The sequence below is a fragment of the Rhamphochromis longiceps genome, linkage group LG10, assembly GCF_057381845.1.
Source record: "Rhamphochromis longiceps isolate RC_006_pf linkage group LG10, R_longiceps_female_GT1.1, whole genome shotgun sequence".
NCBI lineage: Eukaryota > Metazoa > Chordata > Actinopteri > Cichliformes > Cichlidae > Rhamphochromis > Rhamphochromis longiceps.
Genome location: NC_140566.1, coordinates 11,809,723 through 11,828,200, shown reverse-complemented (window position 1 = coordinate 11,828,200; position 18,478 = coordinate 11,809,723). Strand labels below are relative to the sequence as shown.

Genomic DNA, 18,478 nt, shown 5'->3' with positions numbered 1-18,478 from the left:
CTGGAATAGAAAGAAGAGTCAGTATAGTGTGGCTGAAGGGTGAAACAGTCAGAAAATGGCAACAATCTAATCTTCCCATTTTATTATCCATGATGGCTAAGTTGCGGTCTTGCTTGCTCGGTACAGGTGCAAGCATTTATGTTCCCCAGAGCATTTATGACAATGACTCTGATGATCCCTTTCTCCTCTAAGGCTACCACTAAAACAAGTGGTCAGGATTTTGTGAAGCATTCTTTAACAGGTTCCCAACATATTTTAACAGTAGATTTTTTTGGATTTCTTCTGAAGTGCTTCAATAGCTAATGGGTAATTTTAGTTTTTTTGTTTTTAGTACAAGTATTCAAGCGTCAAGTGGATGAATCAGGTGATGAATCAAATCTTTATGCTAAAATATTAGTGCTAAGCATTCAGTTGAAAGCAGCAGCGTGATCATTTATAGCATCATGGGGTAAACTCTTAGACTTACTCTAACAAAGAGGCTGTAACTGGCCCCTAATGGCTGTGCATGTGAATGTAGTATTATTTTTATTTTATTTTATTTTAATATATTATTTTCCCCATGACCCTGTAAAACTGTATGATTTTTTGCAGTAATAGTGTAAAAAAATGACTTCTTTGAATCAAAATAAACATAGCCAGCCATAAATGAAACAGGCCATTGTTTTGCTGAACGTGGACGATCCGTCACCTTCGATAAAATTTAGCTAAAACAGGAAGCACAAATTTGAATGTTTTATCAAGTTCTGCCAGATGTCCTATTACAATGTCAGCTTCTGTCACTCTAATCTCTAAAAACAGATCTCTGTGCATGAATATGTAACACCTGTGGATTTTCTAGTACACAAAGTGTTCTCATTTACATCTGTAATTCAAGTGCTATTGTTAAATCAAGCCTGAGTGGGCTTTGGTTGCACGGAGGTCAAAGAGTCTGCGTGGAGAGCTGGAGAAGGACCGAATTTGCCAGAAATGTGATCTAAAATCTGCCCTCAAATAACAAGGGATCTGCTTATTGTGTTTCTATAATCCTGATCTCAACTTATGTGGGAATAAGCATTTCCCAAATGTAACTAACTGAATACATTATTAATGGTTCTACTCATTCATTAGTGGTTTTCCCACTTGACTTGTCATGGAATCAGAACGCTCTCAGACTCTGATTAGCTGGTCGTGAGTCATGCTGATGCATTTATTTAAAGACTGGCCCCTTGTTGTTTCACTCTGCAGTTCTGCCCAAACACACAGCTGCCAACACTTTCTTTTTCTTTTTTTAAATTTTCAGACAAAGCCTACAGACAGTGATATTGTGTCATTTGCCAGCCTATCACATAAACGTCTTCTGGATAATGAGCTCTACACGCCTTCCTCCGCTTCCCACATCATGCCGCTGCCTCCCTCCCTCACCCCTCCAGTCACCCCTAATCAACATTTTTCACATTGTTAATCACTTATGTCAGCTTCTGGTAATTATAGACAATTAATCATGTATGATTCACTGTCTCTCCCTGTCAGCATTGTGCTGCACGCTGTGTGAGCGAAAACGACAAAGGTGAAACTGCCTTTATTAAGTAGGCAGCAGCACCGGGGAGTGGACTCCCCAGTGATAAGCGGCATGTTGCAGCGCTTTGGCTTACACTTCCTCGAGGCAAGCGATAAAGGCCAGGTGGAGATTAAATTACATTAATTCCTTTGCCAGAAGCCCTGACCCAGAATGACTTACAAGACAAGGAGGATGAGCTGTGGTGAAACTACTGCCAAAGTACTGAAAAATGAATTAACCATCATTGTCAAAACACCTGCCATGTACAGTCAACATTTCAAAACACACACACACACAGAGCAGACTGCACTCAGTCCATTTGTTTCCTTTAAGGTCACGTTGTATCTGCCCAAAGCATGACCAGATTAGGGGTTTTCTTTGCCATCATTTCTCATTTTAATCCACCCTGATTTAAACTTTTTGAGCCCGAATGCCCAAATCTATAATTTATGAAAAACAGTTCTCTACACACCCAGTGTACACACCTTGTCTGGCAAACATGGAAATGCAAACATGCGCATTATCAGCAGTTCTGTTACCATGAATTCCCCGACCTTGCCTGTGATACTGTAATGCATTTACCCCTTCCTCTTCTAGACCTGCTTGCACGGCGAGTATAAAGTTCAGTTCTTAGGACATTCTGTGAGAATCCCCACAGCTTTTGTAAAGATGTGCTCTGTGCAGCTCTTGTTGGTGCTTTTAAGCATTACAGGTAAGCACATTTCTGTCTTACATTATCATTTGTTTTTTTGTAGCAAGTTTACATTTTATTGGAAACCTACTTGAGCCCTGATATTGTTTTACAGGATGTGTCGAACTCATCACAGTGACGACCACGCAGAAATACGTCAATGTGACAATTGGTGGTAGTGTCCTGCTCGACTGTACGTTTGCCACTACAGCGGCGACAACTGCCGACCTAACAATCCAGTGGGAGTTTCTCTCAAAATCCGCCATGACTGCACAGCAGGTAGATGCAGTCTATTGTTCGGATTACAGCCATGTGCCAACTAATTTGTAGTTTTATGGACCAGGATGATGAAATGTCTTTCAATTTAGTAGCTAAAAATAGGGTGTGCAAGTTGAAGTTCAGGCCAATAAACTCATGCGACTACACACGGTGATCACTTCTGAAAGACATGAGTAATTTTGTGTTTCTTCCAAGTTCTCCAGAGCAGATAAGAATCGCTTTCTCAGAACATAGCATCATCTTCGAGATGCTTCAAAATGCTTCGAAGGAATTGATTCTCATCAGAGCAGCAAACATTTAGTTTTTCCTGTATTTTAAATATTTTAAAAACATATGTCTACGCACAGCTACACATACAGGTTTGCGCCTTTTCCTGCTGTGCCACGTTTTCTTACCAGCTAGCAGACACACCCAGTCTGGATCGCGAAGCCTGTGACTGAGATCGACAAATATCTTTCAGGCAGTGCTCATTTAACCTACAGCCACAGACTCACAAATGTGCTGCTTCATGCAATGTCAAAAAGTGCTTTTAAAGACATCTACTACATGCTGATGTGAAAAAAAAAAACGTCGGTCCTGTAAATATCATATTAACTGGAGAACTAAAGGTTTCATCTCTCCAATTATTTGGATCACTCATGCAAACTAGCTCGAGGACAGTGAGTTTGTGCAGCGATAGCCAACAGATGATCGGATCTGACTTCTTGCCATTTGCTTTCAGATCTTTTACTATCAATCAGGAAAGGTTGTTATTCCCAAGTCTTACGAAGGCAGGATTCAAACTCCAGCTGCTCCAGGGGCCACCATGAATGCCTCCATAACTATAAGAAACATGCAACCATCGGACTCTGGGCTCTACACGTGTGAAGTTCACAATTTGCCCGACGTTGATGGACAGTCTCAAGCAAATATCATCGTGAATGTCCTCGGTGAGTTTTGCCCACTTTTGAAATAGATTTTTGGTGTTTGGTATATTATTGTGTTTTTATGTTATTACATTTTCAAACCCTGTTTGATCCTATTTGATCATTTTTTAAAGACAAAACATGAACCCTAACACACTTAGGCCACACAAAAGCACGGGTAAAAGTGAACAAAAGGAATGAGTCATGGAAAGGAACCTACACACATTCTCACAGTCCAGGAATCAGAAAGGTTGCGAGGGTAAACAGTGGGTGTGTAGGAGATTTCATGCTACCTGATTACACCCATTAGAATGCTGCTGCTTCAGCCATTATTCTCCTCCTCTAAGTAAGCGTGTGTGACTCCCTGAAAAGGGAGTGCCAGTGTTTTTATCGAAACTGTGATTTCAGTAAGAATGTTTCAGCTATCTTTCCTCACCTGAGATTTCTGTATCAATTATCAATGTTGTAACATTAACAAACCTATTAAAGTAGTGGCCCTGAACAGTGTAAATAGGGAATTACATTCATCTCAAATCCCCTCATTCACCGAGTTACCAGGACAACCTTGCAGGCCTCAGTAGTTTCCATGGTTACTTCAGCAGTCTCCTCATTGTCAGTGTTGGAAATTAGAAAAAGGACTGTGACTGCATCCTCGTACTGCATACAGAATATATATGAGTGTCTGCTGCATGCATGTGCTACCTAAATACTGTACAGCCTTTATGGAAAAAAATGACTGGGGAGTGGGGCACTTTCTTTATACTGACTGTGAGGCACAATATGAATATGTATGAACCACACTCATGCTGATTAACATGGGCTCAAGGCTGATTTGCATCACTTATTTTCACATAGAACGACTAACACTGGACAGCTTTGCCATAAATTACAAATACATATGTATAGAAACTTTGTTTGTTTTCCTGATGTCTTTTTTGTGAAACTTAAAACGCATGTGGTATCAAACATGATTTTGGCGTACAGTTTGTTTCCAACTGTCTTACTGAACGATCTAATAATCAGCGGGCAGCAATGAAACACAGATTGCCTCTTCAGTAGCTGCTGAGCTCACGATGAGGCCACTCCTAACGTATCCTGAATCACGATGACTAATGGCTAGCCACGTGACGTTTTGTTTGATTAAAAGGATTTGCTATTTTAACGAACAAATCTGTTAACCATCTTTGATAAACAATCTACAATACACAATGAATTGTTTCACCTGAAAACTCCAAGGAAAGACTAAAAAACACGCTGGTGTATGAATGAAAATAAAAAGGGCACCAGAATTTGCCTTCATCCCTTCATTTTCCATTATCTACTTCCTATGGTCTACAAAATGCATCTAAATTGCCAGTGCAGTGTCAACAGTTCACACAGATAGGGCAGAGAGGAGAGAGGACCCTCATACTTGCGATCTGCTCTGGCTGGTGATTTATTCCCTCAAGATTAAAATCTGCCAATCAGGTGTTGGAGAGACACTCAGCAGTGGAAGCCAATAATTGATGGCACCTACAGGGAGAAACCAGCATAAACAGGAAAGAAGAAAATACACACTGATAAACACACACAGAGCTGCGGACTGGAATATAGCGGTAATCAATACGGTGTAGACCATCTGTTCTAAAGCAGCGACTGAAAGAGCATCTAGAGGCACTTGACCATTGCTGCTTTATCCCACTTCATACTGCAACAAATTTCAGAAAAGAAAGTACATTTTTTTTATCTGACATATCTACTAGTTGTTTCCAGTCCTCAGTATCTAACTCAGTCTAAGAGGATTATAAAACAATGTGGTGTTAAAGAATAAAATCAGCACTTTCAATGTGTTTTGCTTGCAGTCCCATCAGATGCTCATAAGCTGTCACAAGTGTGATTTCCCCTCTAAAGTTACCCTGTGGTTTCACTGAAATAACATCAAAGCTTGCGGTGGTAAAACTATACAAAAGTAATAAAAAGAGAAGAGAAAGAAAAAGAAAAAAATAGTAAATTATTCATATTTCATCAAATAATAACAACAGTCGCCTCAAGGTGTCATATATTATAAGGTAAAATCCTACAGTAATACAGAAAAAACCCCAACAATCAGATGACCCCTATAAGCAAACACTTGGCAAAAGCTGTTTTGACCAGTTTGTGGGTGGGGGTGAGGGGAAGGAGACAGGACAAAAGACAAGCTGTAGAGGAGAGTCAGAGGTTAATACTAACTAATTATTAAATGCAGAGTGGTCTATAAACACATAGAGAGGGAAAACGAGGAGTAAAGAAGCATCATGGGAAGCCCCCAGTAGCAGTGTTGCAACTAAAGGAAGGTTTGGGGTCACCTGATCAAGACCTAACTATAAGCTTTATCAAAAAGGAAGGTTTCAAGGCTATGATGATGACTGGATTTCCTTGCCAAGCCTCAAAGGGAAGCTGATCTCTTTATTCAGGAGCTGCTGTTTAAATGGCTTGAAAAATGTCAGTGTTTTCTCCAGGCTGAATGTGTGCTTTGTAATAATGTCAAGTAGCCAATAAAGCCTTAACTTCCCTGTGGTCCGCCAGAGAAACCATCTGCTCCTTACTGCGCCGTCCATGGCAATGTTGAATCGGGTCACCTGGTCACTCTGACCTGCCACAGTGAGCAGGGAAACCCAACACCGACCTACAACTGGGCCAAACTGGATCAGACCAAGACAAGGAGGCCTGTGCTGGGAAGAAGTGAGTCCAGCATCTATATACACACACGTGTATGTGTGTATATATATATATATATATATATATATATATGTATATATATATATATATATATATATGCGCGCATTAGCACATTTACCATCTCATGAATCTGAGTGAACTTTGTTTTTTCTCAGCAACCACAACTGGAATACTGGAAATCAAAAACATCTCCCAGTTTGAGTTTGGGGAGTACCAGTGCATTGCTACAAATGTTGTGGGCTTTGCAACATGCACCATTGAGCTGAGTCCTGGTTTGTCCTCACATTTATTTTTTGGGGAGCTTTAATATGTGTGTTTGTGTGTGTTTGTGTGTGTAATAATCCCCCCTCACAGGTATAAAATGTTTGTGTTTGTATAGAAGTGGCAGATGGGGTTATCGCAGGCGCGGTTATCGGAGCGCTGCTCGGGTGCGTGCTGATCGGCCTGGTTGCGTGGTTCATCGCTCACACAGTCAAGAAACACAAATACAACGCTGTTAAAATGGCAGAGGCCAACGAGATGAAGTGAGATTACAGATTTTTGATACACTTCTTCCATCGATTTGGTCATTTAGAGTTCAAGGGTGTAACGGCTACTGTTTGTTTGTCCACTAGGGGGAGCTCTCCTCCAGCCCAGGAGCCCTATGAGAGCATTCCCAATGCAAACACGGCTGACAATGTTCAGGATGAGGAAGAAGGCCCTCAAGCCTAAATGCCACTTTAAACAGCTACAGTATTGCATTAGCATCACTATTATGTATACCAGTCCTTGATATGGAGAGAATTCAGATGTAATGAGAACAATGGAGCTAATCTTCATGTTTGAATTTGCATTTTCTGTGCTTACTCAAATTCTGTCAGTTTTACAGCTTTTTTTTCCCAATTTCAGTTAAGTAATGAATGTTTTAAATTTCAATCTTTTTTCTTACATTGTGTGAAAAAAATCAACTGTATGAACATGATTCTAAAAGATTTTTTACATAAAAGAAAATCAAATAAATCACATTGATGATGTCATGCCTACCAAGGGACATTAAATCAGAGCCCAGTTTTGAATGTACTGTATTCCATAGGCTTTGTGAATAATTCAGTATTGTTTGATTGCACTCGAATCCTATTGTGGAGATCAGGGAAATATTTTACTGCTACTATTCATAAGCATCATCATTACCATTACATTAATTATCATTTCATCAAAGCATTTATTCAATAGATTACACATGTTCTTAGTTAAGGTTATTACACCTACCACAGAGAGCTTCTGTCTGGTAAAAGGTTAGAAGCGCCAACGGGCGGGGTGAGGCTGATTGCGTTGGAGGTCGAGACATACACACACACACAAACAGTAGTTAGACTCGTGTTTAGGTAAGAGTTCAAATAATAGTTTGCAAAAGCTTGTGACTGCAAAATTGTGTTTGCCTACGGGACAGTTTGTTCCAGGAGATAAGCGAGAGCTAGAAGATTAATAGGAAGCACCTGGCCTCGAGACGGAGAAGATGTCCTTTTAAATGTGTCAAAAGTCGTCCACAGAACATTTGTGGTTTTGAAACTTATGCATGTATTGTATCTGCTTTGACGCATGAGGGGGCGTCATAAATAATACCCTGATGTTATAAAACAACTGCTTGTGTATTATTGGGCGGAGATCGATGCTGTCTGCGTGCATTGTTCATCTCCCCACGCGTGTGTTCATTAAAATCATTGTTTGACCGACTCTCCTGGACCAATTGTTGTTTTTGTGCTCACCCTCAATATTTGAACTCGTAACACTATGAATGATCAATATGCTAAGTTCCTAACACTGAGGTCGCACCACTTTAATGTGCACAACCAGCTCAGTCTGTGATTTTGTTTTGTCTTTTTTTCTGATTTTTATCATAACCTGTGTTTTAAATGTTTTTTAAATAACCTTTTTTTTCAGTAGTAACAGAAGTAATAAATGTAAAAAAGTTACACCATCAATTTGTTTTGTATCACATGCAAACTTCACAGATCATGATTAAATAAAACATTTCTGAATCACCAGAGTGCCTCAAGATTTGTCACATGAGTGTCAGAGGCTGTGTTTACTGAGTATTGTGAGAGTGTCGAGGATATGCTGTGTGATAAAAACAGGATCAGCACATGGAAGTAGAAGTAACACTGAACGCACAACACATCACGACACAGTTTAATAACTGGAAGCCATTTGAGGATTAAGACATTTCATTGTTTCAAGTCAAATTCGGGACACATTCACACTCTAACTTCACATAAACTGCTTAAAAAAAATCTAATGTTAATTAAAAAATACAGAAGAGCAAAATAAAACATGCTCCAGCAGTATCGGTGCAGTGTTAATTAAACCTGTATTGTGGGCAGAGTGATAAGGCAGTCAAGTGAAGAAAACTTCACGTTCAGGCCTGGAGCCCGAAGCAGCGGGCAGCACTGAGGACGTCATCTCTGGTCAGATAGCATCCACAGAGTTGCCTCGAGCCAGTGAAAGACTCCCTCCCGTGTAAGACTCGCCAGTTGTCTATGAAAACAACCTTACGGGGAAAAGACAGGGCAAAACACTCAGATTATAAAGCAACACTGACATTTAAGTTGTCCTGTGACTTGACTACGAATTCATTTTAGTTGGAACTCGGAGAAGCATTTATGTTTTGACTTTGTGGCCTGCACATATCTTACTTTTCCCGGAGTTAGCTTCACCCATAGCTCGTTCTCTGGCCTCCTCAGCTCTGTGGTCAGCTCTCGATGTGCTGCGTACCAGCGCTGAACCACATCATGGGGGATTGTGTTTAGCACAGATCGATCGTAGTTGTTGTATCTGTCAATACGTAAATACATCAGTTGCGCTAATTAAATGGACAACCACTAAACAAGTGAACACAACATCAGAAAAATAAAAACTACACTAAATTTCAGCATCAACATACCGTATAAGATACATTTCATTGTTCCAAGGATACACGTTGAGCAGGGGGCCGATGCCTGTGATGTGGTTTTGGTGCATGTCGGTATTTTCGATGTAATCGTGCTTGACGGGCACCTGAGCAAGCAGCTCAAAGCTTTCAGGTGAGCTCTGACGTAATTTTGCTGCAGCGTAGAACCCATCAACAAGCAGCGTCCTTCCCCCGGTTCCCTCATGCTTGAGACAGTGGAAAACCTGGATTCTGCCATAACGAACAGAAGCATCAAATATCCAAACATAATCATGAGAAGTCAACGTTACACCAACAACCCCATCTCTGCTGCACCTACCCACACGGTTCCTGAAAGTAGGAGGTGTCAGTGTGACGGTCCAGGGCCAACTGGCTGTAGGCAGTATCTCCCCTGGAAAAATCTGAAGTGAAGCACCACATTCTGCCATAGGTAGTCTCCCTTTGTGAGAAACAGATGAAATTGAGGATAATCAACAGACAGCTGGTTGAACGATGCCACTGGATACGAAGCGTTAACGTAAAGATGAGAATGTGATCTGTAGGCCAACAGAAGCATACCTGATTAGACTGACCCTCTGGGTTACTGCCTCTGTGGCTTCCACTGTGGTTGGGACATCGTCTATAAACGCGATCCCGTACAGAAGATAATTTTGAAGAAATTTCTTTAGCTCGTCATCACAGCTCATGATCGTGTCCCATTTGGATGAGGTTATGTTTGCATTTTTATAGATGTCTGAATTCCAAAGGATGCGCGGTTGTTCTGTACTCTGGTACTTTCTCTCAAAGCTGTTCTCAGCAAGCCAACTGAGACTGTACCTGGACATGTGACCACCAGGCCCTGGAACATAGACATGCAAAATAAGGTTAAGCTGACTTTGACAGATTTCTACTTTAAGGTTATATTGGATGATTCTACTTCCTGTAATAAACATTTCAGATAATGATGTAATCCTATGTGCAAGTACAGTATCCCCTATGAGCAGTGTTGGGTGTAACGCGTTACTGTAATTAAATTACTTTTCCACTGAAAAAGTAGAGTAACTGATTACTGTTCATTTTTAGGTATTTTAATTACAGTTACTTACAATGTACTTGCGATACATTGTAAAATAATTAAACTCGCTGAATATCATTATTTAATTTCAATAATTTATCTTCTAAAGGTAAAAGTAAATTCTGCCGCTTTAACATCGCTGTAGTGCAGCTGCGCGTCATCTTGCGCCAGTTTGCTGCGTAGTCGTATTCTAAAGCGGAAGATGTCGGACTCGGCTGAAGCGAGTGGCTGTTTTATGAAATGGACATATTCCCGTCTCTTCACTTTTCTGAAACAAGCAGACAAGAACATTACAGTAATATGTAAAAACTATCGGCCGCTGTTAATAGCATGAGTAGCCTACTGAAGCACCTGACACGAGAGCATAGACGAACCTTTTAAGATATTTTCAGCCGAGAATGTAGCTGTGTAATGCTCAAATATCTACTTAATTTATCAAAATATCACATATTTGCAAAAGTGCTTCCACGTTTTCGGAGAGCTCTGTTATCCACCAGCGGAATAGCTGACCGGGAGGCCAAGGCTTGATAAGAGTCCGCGAGCACAGCTAACTCCTGGCGTATTGTTTTTTTTGAAAGACTACACTGAAGAGTGTCAAGAAAGGAGATTACATGCAAGCAGGGAAGATGTGCAGCATCTGTCACATGTAGTACTCGAACCCTTGCCACCAGAACTCACGGCAGCTGTGCTGCCCACTGCGCCTAACCAGTTCTGGCCTCAAAACAAAGATATGATGAAAAAAAGCTTAAGAAGCTGGAATTTGTGCTGAAAAGTAGTGAAAAACTGAAAATTTTGCTAAAAAGAGGTGAAAAAGCTGAAATTTGTGTGGAAAGGAGTTTAAACAGTTGAAGTGTTAACTTTCTGTAGTATTCATTCCACCTCATTTCATTTCTGTATTTTATGTATATAAGTTTAGATTAGTTATTTATAGTTGGTTTACACAGCTTTGTGTATGTATGTGTATGCATGTGTAATGTATATATAGACACGCGTGTGTGTGTGTGTGTGTGTGTGTGTGTGAGATTTACATTGCTGTGCTTGAGAGCCACCATCTACCGGAACCAAATTCCTTGTATGTGTCTGCACATATACTTGGTCAATACACACGATTCTGATTCTGAAGAAAATGTTGCCATAAGCGGGATTCGAACCCTGCCCTCCTGGTCTGAGAACGGCTGCTCATCTCACTGAGCTAAAACATGGCTCAGCCCAGCAAGCAAAACTGGTGATCACACTGATAATGTGGTCTCTGACAGTAAAATGGGCCAAAAAAATGGCATAAAAAGCTGAATATCTCAAAAAGTATAAAAGTTATTATCACCAAAAGATATAGCAGTCGAAAGCAGAAATAGCAGAACAGTTTAAAGTTCGAACGGTGAAAACCGAGGGAGTAGTTAAGCGGCAAAGAAACGGAGCAACTAGAATAATAAAGGATAAAGAATAAAGAGAAACAGGATCTCAATAGTGTGAATGCCTGTGAGGCAAACATTTACTCAACCAAGTCAGTGAATCGGGTAAAGATTCACAGCAATGACAACAATAATATCTTGAGCTGACGCTTTTCCAGGTTTGCTCAACAAATGCTGGCACCATGAACATGCGGACTGATCCGAGAGGGAGGAGGACGGTAGTGACGGGGCATTTTCAAAACACATCTTTCATCCTTCCGCACTGAGAAGCAAAACTTCCATCTTACTTAGTTAAGACAACTCAAATAAATTGAGTTTATCAGAGTTTTTTGCATAAAAAGTATTTAAATCGAGCTCTAATAACAAATTGATAAAAACTGAGTTCAGCCTATTTAATATTTTTAATTAAACACAATATTACATTTTACAGTGCAGTTGGAATGTTGGTGGTTCAATCCTTGGCTCCTCCAGTCAAATGCTGCTAGCCAAGATAGTGAATCCCGAGTTGCTCCCAATGCATTAATCAGAGTGTAAGTGTTAGATAGAACGCATTATTAAATAAATTATCGGCTGAATTAGACATTTTTAAAACAGTTTGAGTGAATGGTTGTCTGTCTCCATGACTGTATCCAAGGTGTACCCTGCCTCTTGTGCCCTGTGACAGCTAGGCAGTATACATACAGGATTGCAGGACATTAAGAGGCCTGTAAAATCCTCCGTCTGTACGTACATATGTAGCAAATGAGTTGCAGGGACTCTTATTACATACAATTTTCTCTATAAAGACTCTACATGAGAATGTGTGTAGTCATAGAAGAAGTTTTCTGGATTCTGTTTGTAGTCCTTGCTCGCTAGGCTAATTAAGCTTGTGTGGACTTTGGCAGAATACAGGAAAACAGCCCATGTATGGTGCAAAACAGGAAGCCATTGAGCCAAACAGCCATTTAAGCACCAATTTCTATTGTCCGTCCATGATTTTGCTTTGTATTTTCTTTTTCATTTTATCTTAAATGGATCTGTATTCTAGCTGTACTGTGAACAATAACAACAAACAGGAAGTCTTGGCGAGTAACTGCTGGAAGCCTCAAAATATTGACTGTTGCCACCAGAGTGCAAGCAAGCGTACAATAGCAGAGGGGTTCTCAAGATTACCTGACTCGGATCTGAACGCAAAATTTATAGCAGGCGGTCCATGTGCTGCTGTGATTTAGCATTTGCTAACCTAACTCTGAAAGCCCCCCTGTTCACAAACAGAATACATGCTCAGAAACTGAGCTGACCTTGAATATGTTCCACTAACAGGGAGAGGCATGCATGCAAGAATGCCTGCATCAGCAGCTGTCATGGGGTTGCCACACCCACATATGTCACTGTATGTAAGACACCGTGTCACTCTTGTGCCTGCATAAAACCATAGTGAGAGTATTTTTCAGCAGCTGCACAGTCTGTTTTTTTTTTTTTTTTTAAATGAATGGTAGAGTATAATCCAGAGAGATTCCCACAGAGAAAAGGGATCTCGGCTCTACAACACTCTGACGGGACTGCTATGTTCTTAAAAGGTTAAAGGAAGATGGAGTTTCCCGGTCTGTACACTGACTCCTGTACTAAAGAGTGAATAATTCCAGCTTGTGTCTGAGTCCCATGGGTCAGAGATTAACATTTTTTCAAACTAGAGCAGAGGGAGTGAATAGTTTCCACTGGTCCACACCTGGCATCTGCAGGACCATTTAATCTTCGGATTTCCCAAAGCAAGGGCAACTAAATCCCACCTGACTTTTTCCACTTAGCAGACAGAATAAGTAATGACTCCAGCTAGCCAGTGCTTTGTGCTAGTTAAGCTAGCTCGCCCTGCTGGGGCTCTCTCTGGGGAACAGCACTGTGAGCTGAGCAATGGCTTGTGTCTACAGTAGCTGGGCGATTATGTGGAAGATGAGGTGTTAGAGAGCATGGAAAGGGTTTCTTCAGTGGTGGGCAGGAAGAGAAACCCACGATCCTCCCCCTGAGTTCTGGGCAGGAGATCACAGAAAAATATAAACCTGCTCTTTTTCTCAGTTGTGTTCCAGAGCAGACTGGAATGCAGGCAGAAATGACAAATTTAGGGTTTTTTTCCTTGTGTCAAACTTCAACTAGCTTTTAGGGGTCAGCAGAAAACACTAAAGGAGGAGCACAGGTATGTCTTGGTCTCATCTTTTTATTTGACAGTTGTTGTATTGCTGATAATGTTTGCACTCCGTGCTTACTGTCCCTTGTGGTCCACCGTAGTGGCAACGGGGAGTGGTTGTTTTCACCAAAGTGGGTGTGTTTTATGTTGAAATGGACGAGCGGCAATAAAGATAATGGTGGCTCACGAAGCAGATTATGAACACGTTATTCATAAGTTTGAGACAGAATATTACAACAGTGACTGCTGATAAAGGCTGCTATCTAAAGCCAGCTTAGGCAACATTCCCTGTACGTGTAAATCAATTTTATGGTATATAACTAAAACTGTCTATGTTTTTCTCCTTTGGATAATTACACCCTAAGCCTTACTGTACCTGCACATGAAGTAAATCTTTACACAAATACAATGTGCCAGGGGGCAAAGACCACTACAGTATATTTGGCTGTGCAGAGAACTTCAGACGAGCCGGTCCTGGGCAGTTGTTATAGCTTTGCTTTTTCTAATTAGATTTTTTTTTTTATTTCAATTTGAATTTTTGTTTTAAATTCAGTTTAGTTTCAATAAGTTTCCAGAGATGGATTCTCTTGTTTTAGTTTAGTGTTTACTGCATGGAAAGTTTTGCCAGCCTTGTACACATCTAGTCTCAATAAACATGTCTATCAGCTCCCCCATCAGACAAGCTGTAATACAATTTTTACCAAACTAACACTAAAACGAAGAACGATTCTTCTATATTTTTATTGTAGTTTACTTAATTGTTTCATTTAATTTTTGATTTTTCAATATTTTTTTATGTTTTAGTTAACTAAAATGTTTTTTTTGTATGTCGAATTGAGGGAAGGTTGAAGCTAACATCTATGTTTACTCCTATTGTGAATAATCTTGACTTTCAACCGGGGATGTTTGATATAGGATTTAAGGAATGGAAGAACAAAGGAATTCAGAGACTGAGGGACTTATTCTCCGATAATGTAGTTATGCCATTTGACCAAATGGTTGAGAAATATTCTCTCCCCAAGCATGACTTTTTCCGTTACTTACAGATAAGGCATTATATTTTGCATAGTACTAACTTTAGTGAGAGTCATGAAGTCTCTCCTGTTGAAAAATTATTATTTTTAACAGACAAAGAGGTACCTGTGAAGATATTTTATAAGGCTTTATATTCTGTACTCTCAGGGACGTCACAGAGGCTTAAAGGCAAATGGGAAAAGGAATTAGGTATAGTAATTGATGATGAGGAGTGGGAAGATGTCTGGAGTTACGCCAAATCAATATCAGTTTGTAATCGTACCAAAGCAATACAGTTAAAAATTATACATAGAATGCACATATCTATGTTTCGCAGACATCAATATAATCCTACCCTTTCACCCATGTGCCTTAAATGTAAGACAGTAATTGGTACCCTAACTCACAGCTTCTGGTCATGTTTGAAATTGCAAGAATATTGGTCTAATGTGCTATTTGAAATGGAGAAGATTTTCGGTTGTGAATTGGAGATGGACCCTCTGTCTCTCATACTGGGCCTCCCCAGCCGGCGATTAATATCCAAGAATAATAGGAGATTGTACTGTGTTCTCACCTATGCGGCAAGGAAGAATATACTACTCCAATGGATTTATGAAAAAGTACCAACTATTAAAGGTTGGAAAAGAGTAGTGTTGGATTTAGTGCCACTGGAATATCTTACATGTATATTGCATTCAAAAACAGATCAATTCTTTAAGGTGTGGGAACCATACTTGAACTATGTGGAACCTGATGTTTCTAATATTATGTTACAAGGATTCTCTTGAGTGTTTAAACTGTAATGGAACTGAGCTGGGGTTTTTTGTTTTTTGTTTTTTTGTGTGTTTAGTTATCAGTTTGTTTGTTTTATGTTTATTTGTCTGTTTGTTTATTTTTTGGTTTTGAATTGTACACTGTATTATGTTATGTAATTATGTACTATTTGTGAAAATAAAAAAATAAAAAATAAAAACTAAAAAAACTAAAATGTTTTTACACGTTTAGCTTCAGTTTTAGTTGAGTTTCAATAACCTTGCTCCTGCGTTTAGCATGTGCCATTTTAATGCAATTTAACTAAAGAAAATGTGTTATTTCCAAACTATTTTGTTTTACAGAAATGGCCACATTGAATGAAGATTCCATTTAGAAAACAGATGATGGCCATCCTTCAAAAAATAATACTAAGTTGCACTTCAACAATGTGTCTTAGTTCTTCACACAATTTAAAGTCAATTTTCATCATGTTCTCTCCCACCCGCCTGTGCAACCCACTGTTGCACTTATAGTGCCCCACTTACAGGTGATAACAAGGTGGTCTTCTTCCACTCGTGTGCTTTCGGGACGTATAGTCAGATCTATGCTCCCAGTGTCCAGGTTCCTCTGGTTAGTTTTGGAGTTGTACGAAGCAGCAGAGAGGCAGTGATCTCGCAGCCACACATAGTTAAAATGCATCTGCGTCCCTCCATAGTGCAGTTCTGGTGATTTCAGAAATATGTGTTCAGGGGGTTAACAGCGAAATTTTTGATAACATAAAAACAAACAAACAAAACCAGGCATGCGCAAACCGGGTTAAAAGGTTACAGCTAAACCCACCAAGACACTGCTCGTGTGTGCGGAAAGTAGCACAAGCCCTCCGTGGCAAAGCCGTGCTCCTGCTGACACCACGCAGAAGCTGAGCCTGTCTCAGCACACTCCTGTGCAATCTGCAAAACATTTCAGGTGCAAACACACAGAGATGCACTAAAAAACTGAACTGAACCCCAAAATTTAAAATGGTTTTCCGTTAAGCCTCCCAGCAGTAATCCGACCAACTAAAACCACAGCGGCGTGCTTTGTGCATGCTGGTGTGTGTTTCTCCCGTCAGCCCTTCACTTGCACACAAGAGAGTCTTAAAACTTGTAAAAATTTCTTGGCATGGCGTAAAAGTCCAAATTAATTATTAAGCGACTCCTCCTGCAGAGTTGCTGCACTCCTCCATCAGTTGGCTCTTCTTCTTCTTTGAGCTTTTCTCTTTTGTAACCATCAGTGAAGTTGCATTACTGCCATCTTCTGGATTTCAACCACATCAGAGAACCCGGATCTGCTTCCCCGCCGTCTTTACACACTTTAATTTGAATTAAACACACGAAGTTATTTTTACTTATCATAACCCACAGTCCCCTGGCGGCTGGGATAGGATTCAGGACCCCGGTGGCCCTGAACTGAATAAGCGGAAAAGATTGGATGGATGGGCATCTGTGTTAAATGGCAGAGCTTTTGATGGCACAGTTTACCACCTTTAATAAATGCGCCGTTTAAAGATTACTTTCCAGCTCGGCGATAGGAAGCCTTTTTATGAACCTGATGGATATCTGCAGGAGAAACAGAAATGAAGCCCAAATGTAGCTTGCCGACCTGTAAGAGTCCGGGTCATGTTAGTGAGTGGACAGCTGATAGAAACATGCTTGCTGGCTCCCTCTGGAGTTGAAACTGGCACTCCATCGGGGAGCTTAAACTCATTAGCTGGCTTAATACCTATTTCCTTGCCTCCTGTTTACTACACGTTTTTTTTTGTGCCACGCAATAAAGAGTTGGCAGCTCGTGGTTTGTTTATACTTTGCATATACAAGAGGGTTTTGGCAGGTGGGGAACTTTAAGTTCCAAAAAGTGATTTCCGGTATTTGCCAAATAACTTTTGTCCGTATTTAAATTGTTGTAAATAACTTGTTGGCCTATAATCTGTGAAACATATGTCAAATATATCTTTCATGAATGATATCAAGTCACTTTGAGCCAGAAACAATATCCCTGCCACAATGTAGAAGCCGCAATCTGTTTTGTTGTTGTTTTATTTTTTGTTTTTTTTGTTGTTAAAAATACTTTTATAACTCTTTTATTTATTCCAGTAAAAATCACTGACATTAAAAATGGCTTTTTAAGAGAGATCAGCCCAAGAGGGCAGGAATTGCAAAAAAAATAAATAAAAATAAATGTAAAAAAAAAAAAGAAGAAGAAAAAAAAAGAATCGTTTTATAAAGATATTTTGAGTGGTCAAAAAGGACTGGGTTGATTATAATGGGGTACAACACTGCAGAGACATAAAAAAAAACCCTTAAAAACAGGTCCTTTTTAAAAATATAATAACCCTTCATAAATCCTGTTGATTACAGTTTATTTAATAATATAAGATGTCACACATAAAAAAAACACACAGAAACACCAGAAATGCACTATTTAGCCCAACACAGAAACAACAGATGGGACACGACTCTAAACAGCTGGGATGAAGGTCAAACTTGGAATTCTTATATTCGGATTGCTGACTCCTTCTGGAAGCAAGTTCCGTTAGTCAGCAGACATGCCGAAACATCTGGGCACTTTCATTTAACTTTTATTTTAATGAAATAAAAACTGCATATAATGTCAAGTCAAATTTGATCAAATTAAATGTTTTCTGATGTTGTCCTCAAATAAACTTTTAAAACTTTTATCACCATCTTTGCTGTCACAAAAGTCTCCAATACAATTCACAGTTCTTTCACTGCTCTCTATTTTATAATATCTCTGTAGTTACCCACGACCTAACTTACCACAATCCACCACAACACTGCAAACCCATCAGCCTTCACTATCCATCTAAACTTTTGAATAACATGAAATTATTATCGTGATATTCCACATTATGAAATAGCCTGGTAACTTCTATATGGTTCAAATGATTGGAAAGTCTAATATGGTTTAATTTAATCTTTTAATTTCCAGTCTTGGTAGTCAGGGATCGGTCCGCCAGGACCTCTGTTCCTGGCCGCCGCCCGGCTCACATTGC

General features: G+C 39.8%; 2 protein-coding genes across 2 annotated transcripts; one reads left to right on the top strand and one right to left on the bottom strand.

Annotated features, from left to right (window-relative positions):
- The first annotated feature begins 2,118 nt into the window (after positions 1–2,118).
- On the top strand, positions 2,119–6,820 carry LOC146660357 (V-set and immunoglobulin domain-containing protein 1-like). Its single transcript, XM_085419703.1, has 7 exons — positions 2,119–2,249; positions 2,344–2,507; positions 3,229–3,436; positions 5,957–6,112; positions 6,265–6,381; positions 6,489–6,633; positions 6,724–6,820. Exons 1-7 carry the CDS (start codon positions 2,207–2,209, stop codon positions 6,818–6,820), a joined length of 930 nt encoding a protein of 309 aa, XP_085275829.1. The 5' UTR covers positions 2,119–2,206.
- Positions 6,821–8,261: 1,441 nt separating this feature from the next.
- Positions 8,262–16,992, bottom strand: tmlhe (trimethyllysine hydroxylase, epsilon). The gene is made up of 7 exons (XM_085420180.1): positions 16,267–16,992; positions 15,972–16,148; positions 9,594–9,873; positions 9,355–9,474; positions 9,030–9,266; positions 8,782–8,920; positions 8,262–8,636 (listed from the first exon to the last, which is right to left on the bottom strand). The coding sequence occupies exons 1-7, from the start codon at positions 16,385–16,387 to the stop codon at positions 8,505–8,507; spliced, it is 1,206 nt and encodes a 401-aa protein (XP_085276306.1). The 5' UTR covers positions 16,388–16,992; the 3' UTR covers positions 8,262–8,504.
- Positions 16,993–18,478: the final 1,486 nt, after the last annotated feature.

Coding starts and splice junctions, on each gene's coding strand:
- LOC146660357 (XM_085419703.1), top strand. CDS start 2,207: ATGTGCTCTGTGCAGCTCTTGTTGGTGCTTTTAAGCATTACAG. Junction 2,508..3,228: donor CCGCCATGACTGCACAGCAG/GTAGATGCAGTC, acceptor ATTTGCTTTCAG/ATCTTTTACTATCAATCAGG. Junction 3,437..5,956: donor TATCATCGTGAATGTCCTCG/GTGAGTTTTGCC, acceptor GTGGTCCGCCAG/AGAAACCATCTGCTCCTTAC.
- tmlhe (XM_085420180.1), bottom strand. CDS start 16,387: ATGTTTTGCAGATTGCACAGGAGTGTGCTGAGACAGGCTCAGCTTCTG. Junction 9,874..15,971: donor AGACCACCTTGTTATCACCT/GTAAGTGGGGCA, acceptor TCTATGTTCCAG/GGCCTGGTGGTCACATGTCC. Junction 9,267..9,354: donor TACTTTCAGGAACCGTGTGG/GTAGGTGCAGCA, acceptor TCGTTATGGCAG/AATCCAGGTTTTCCACTGTC.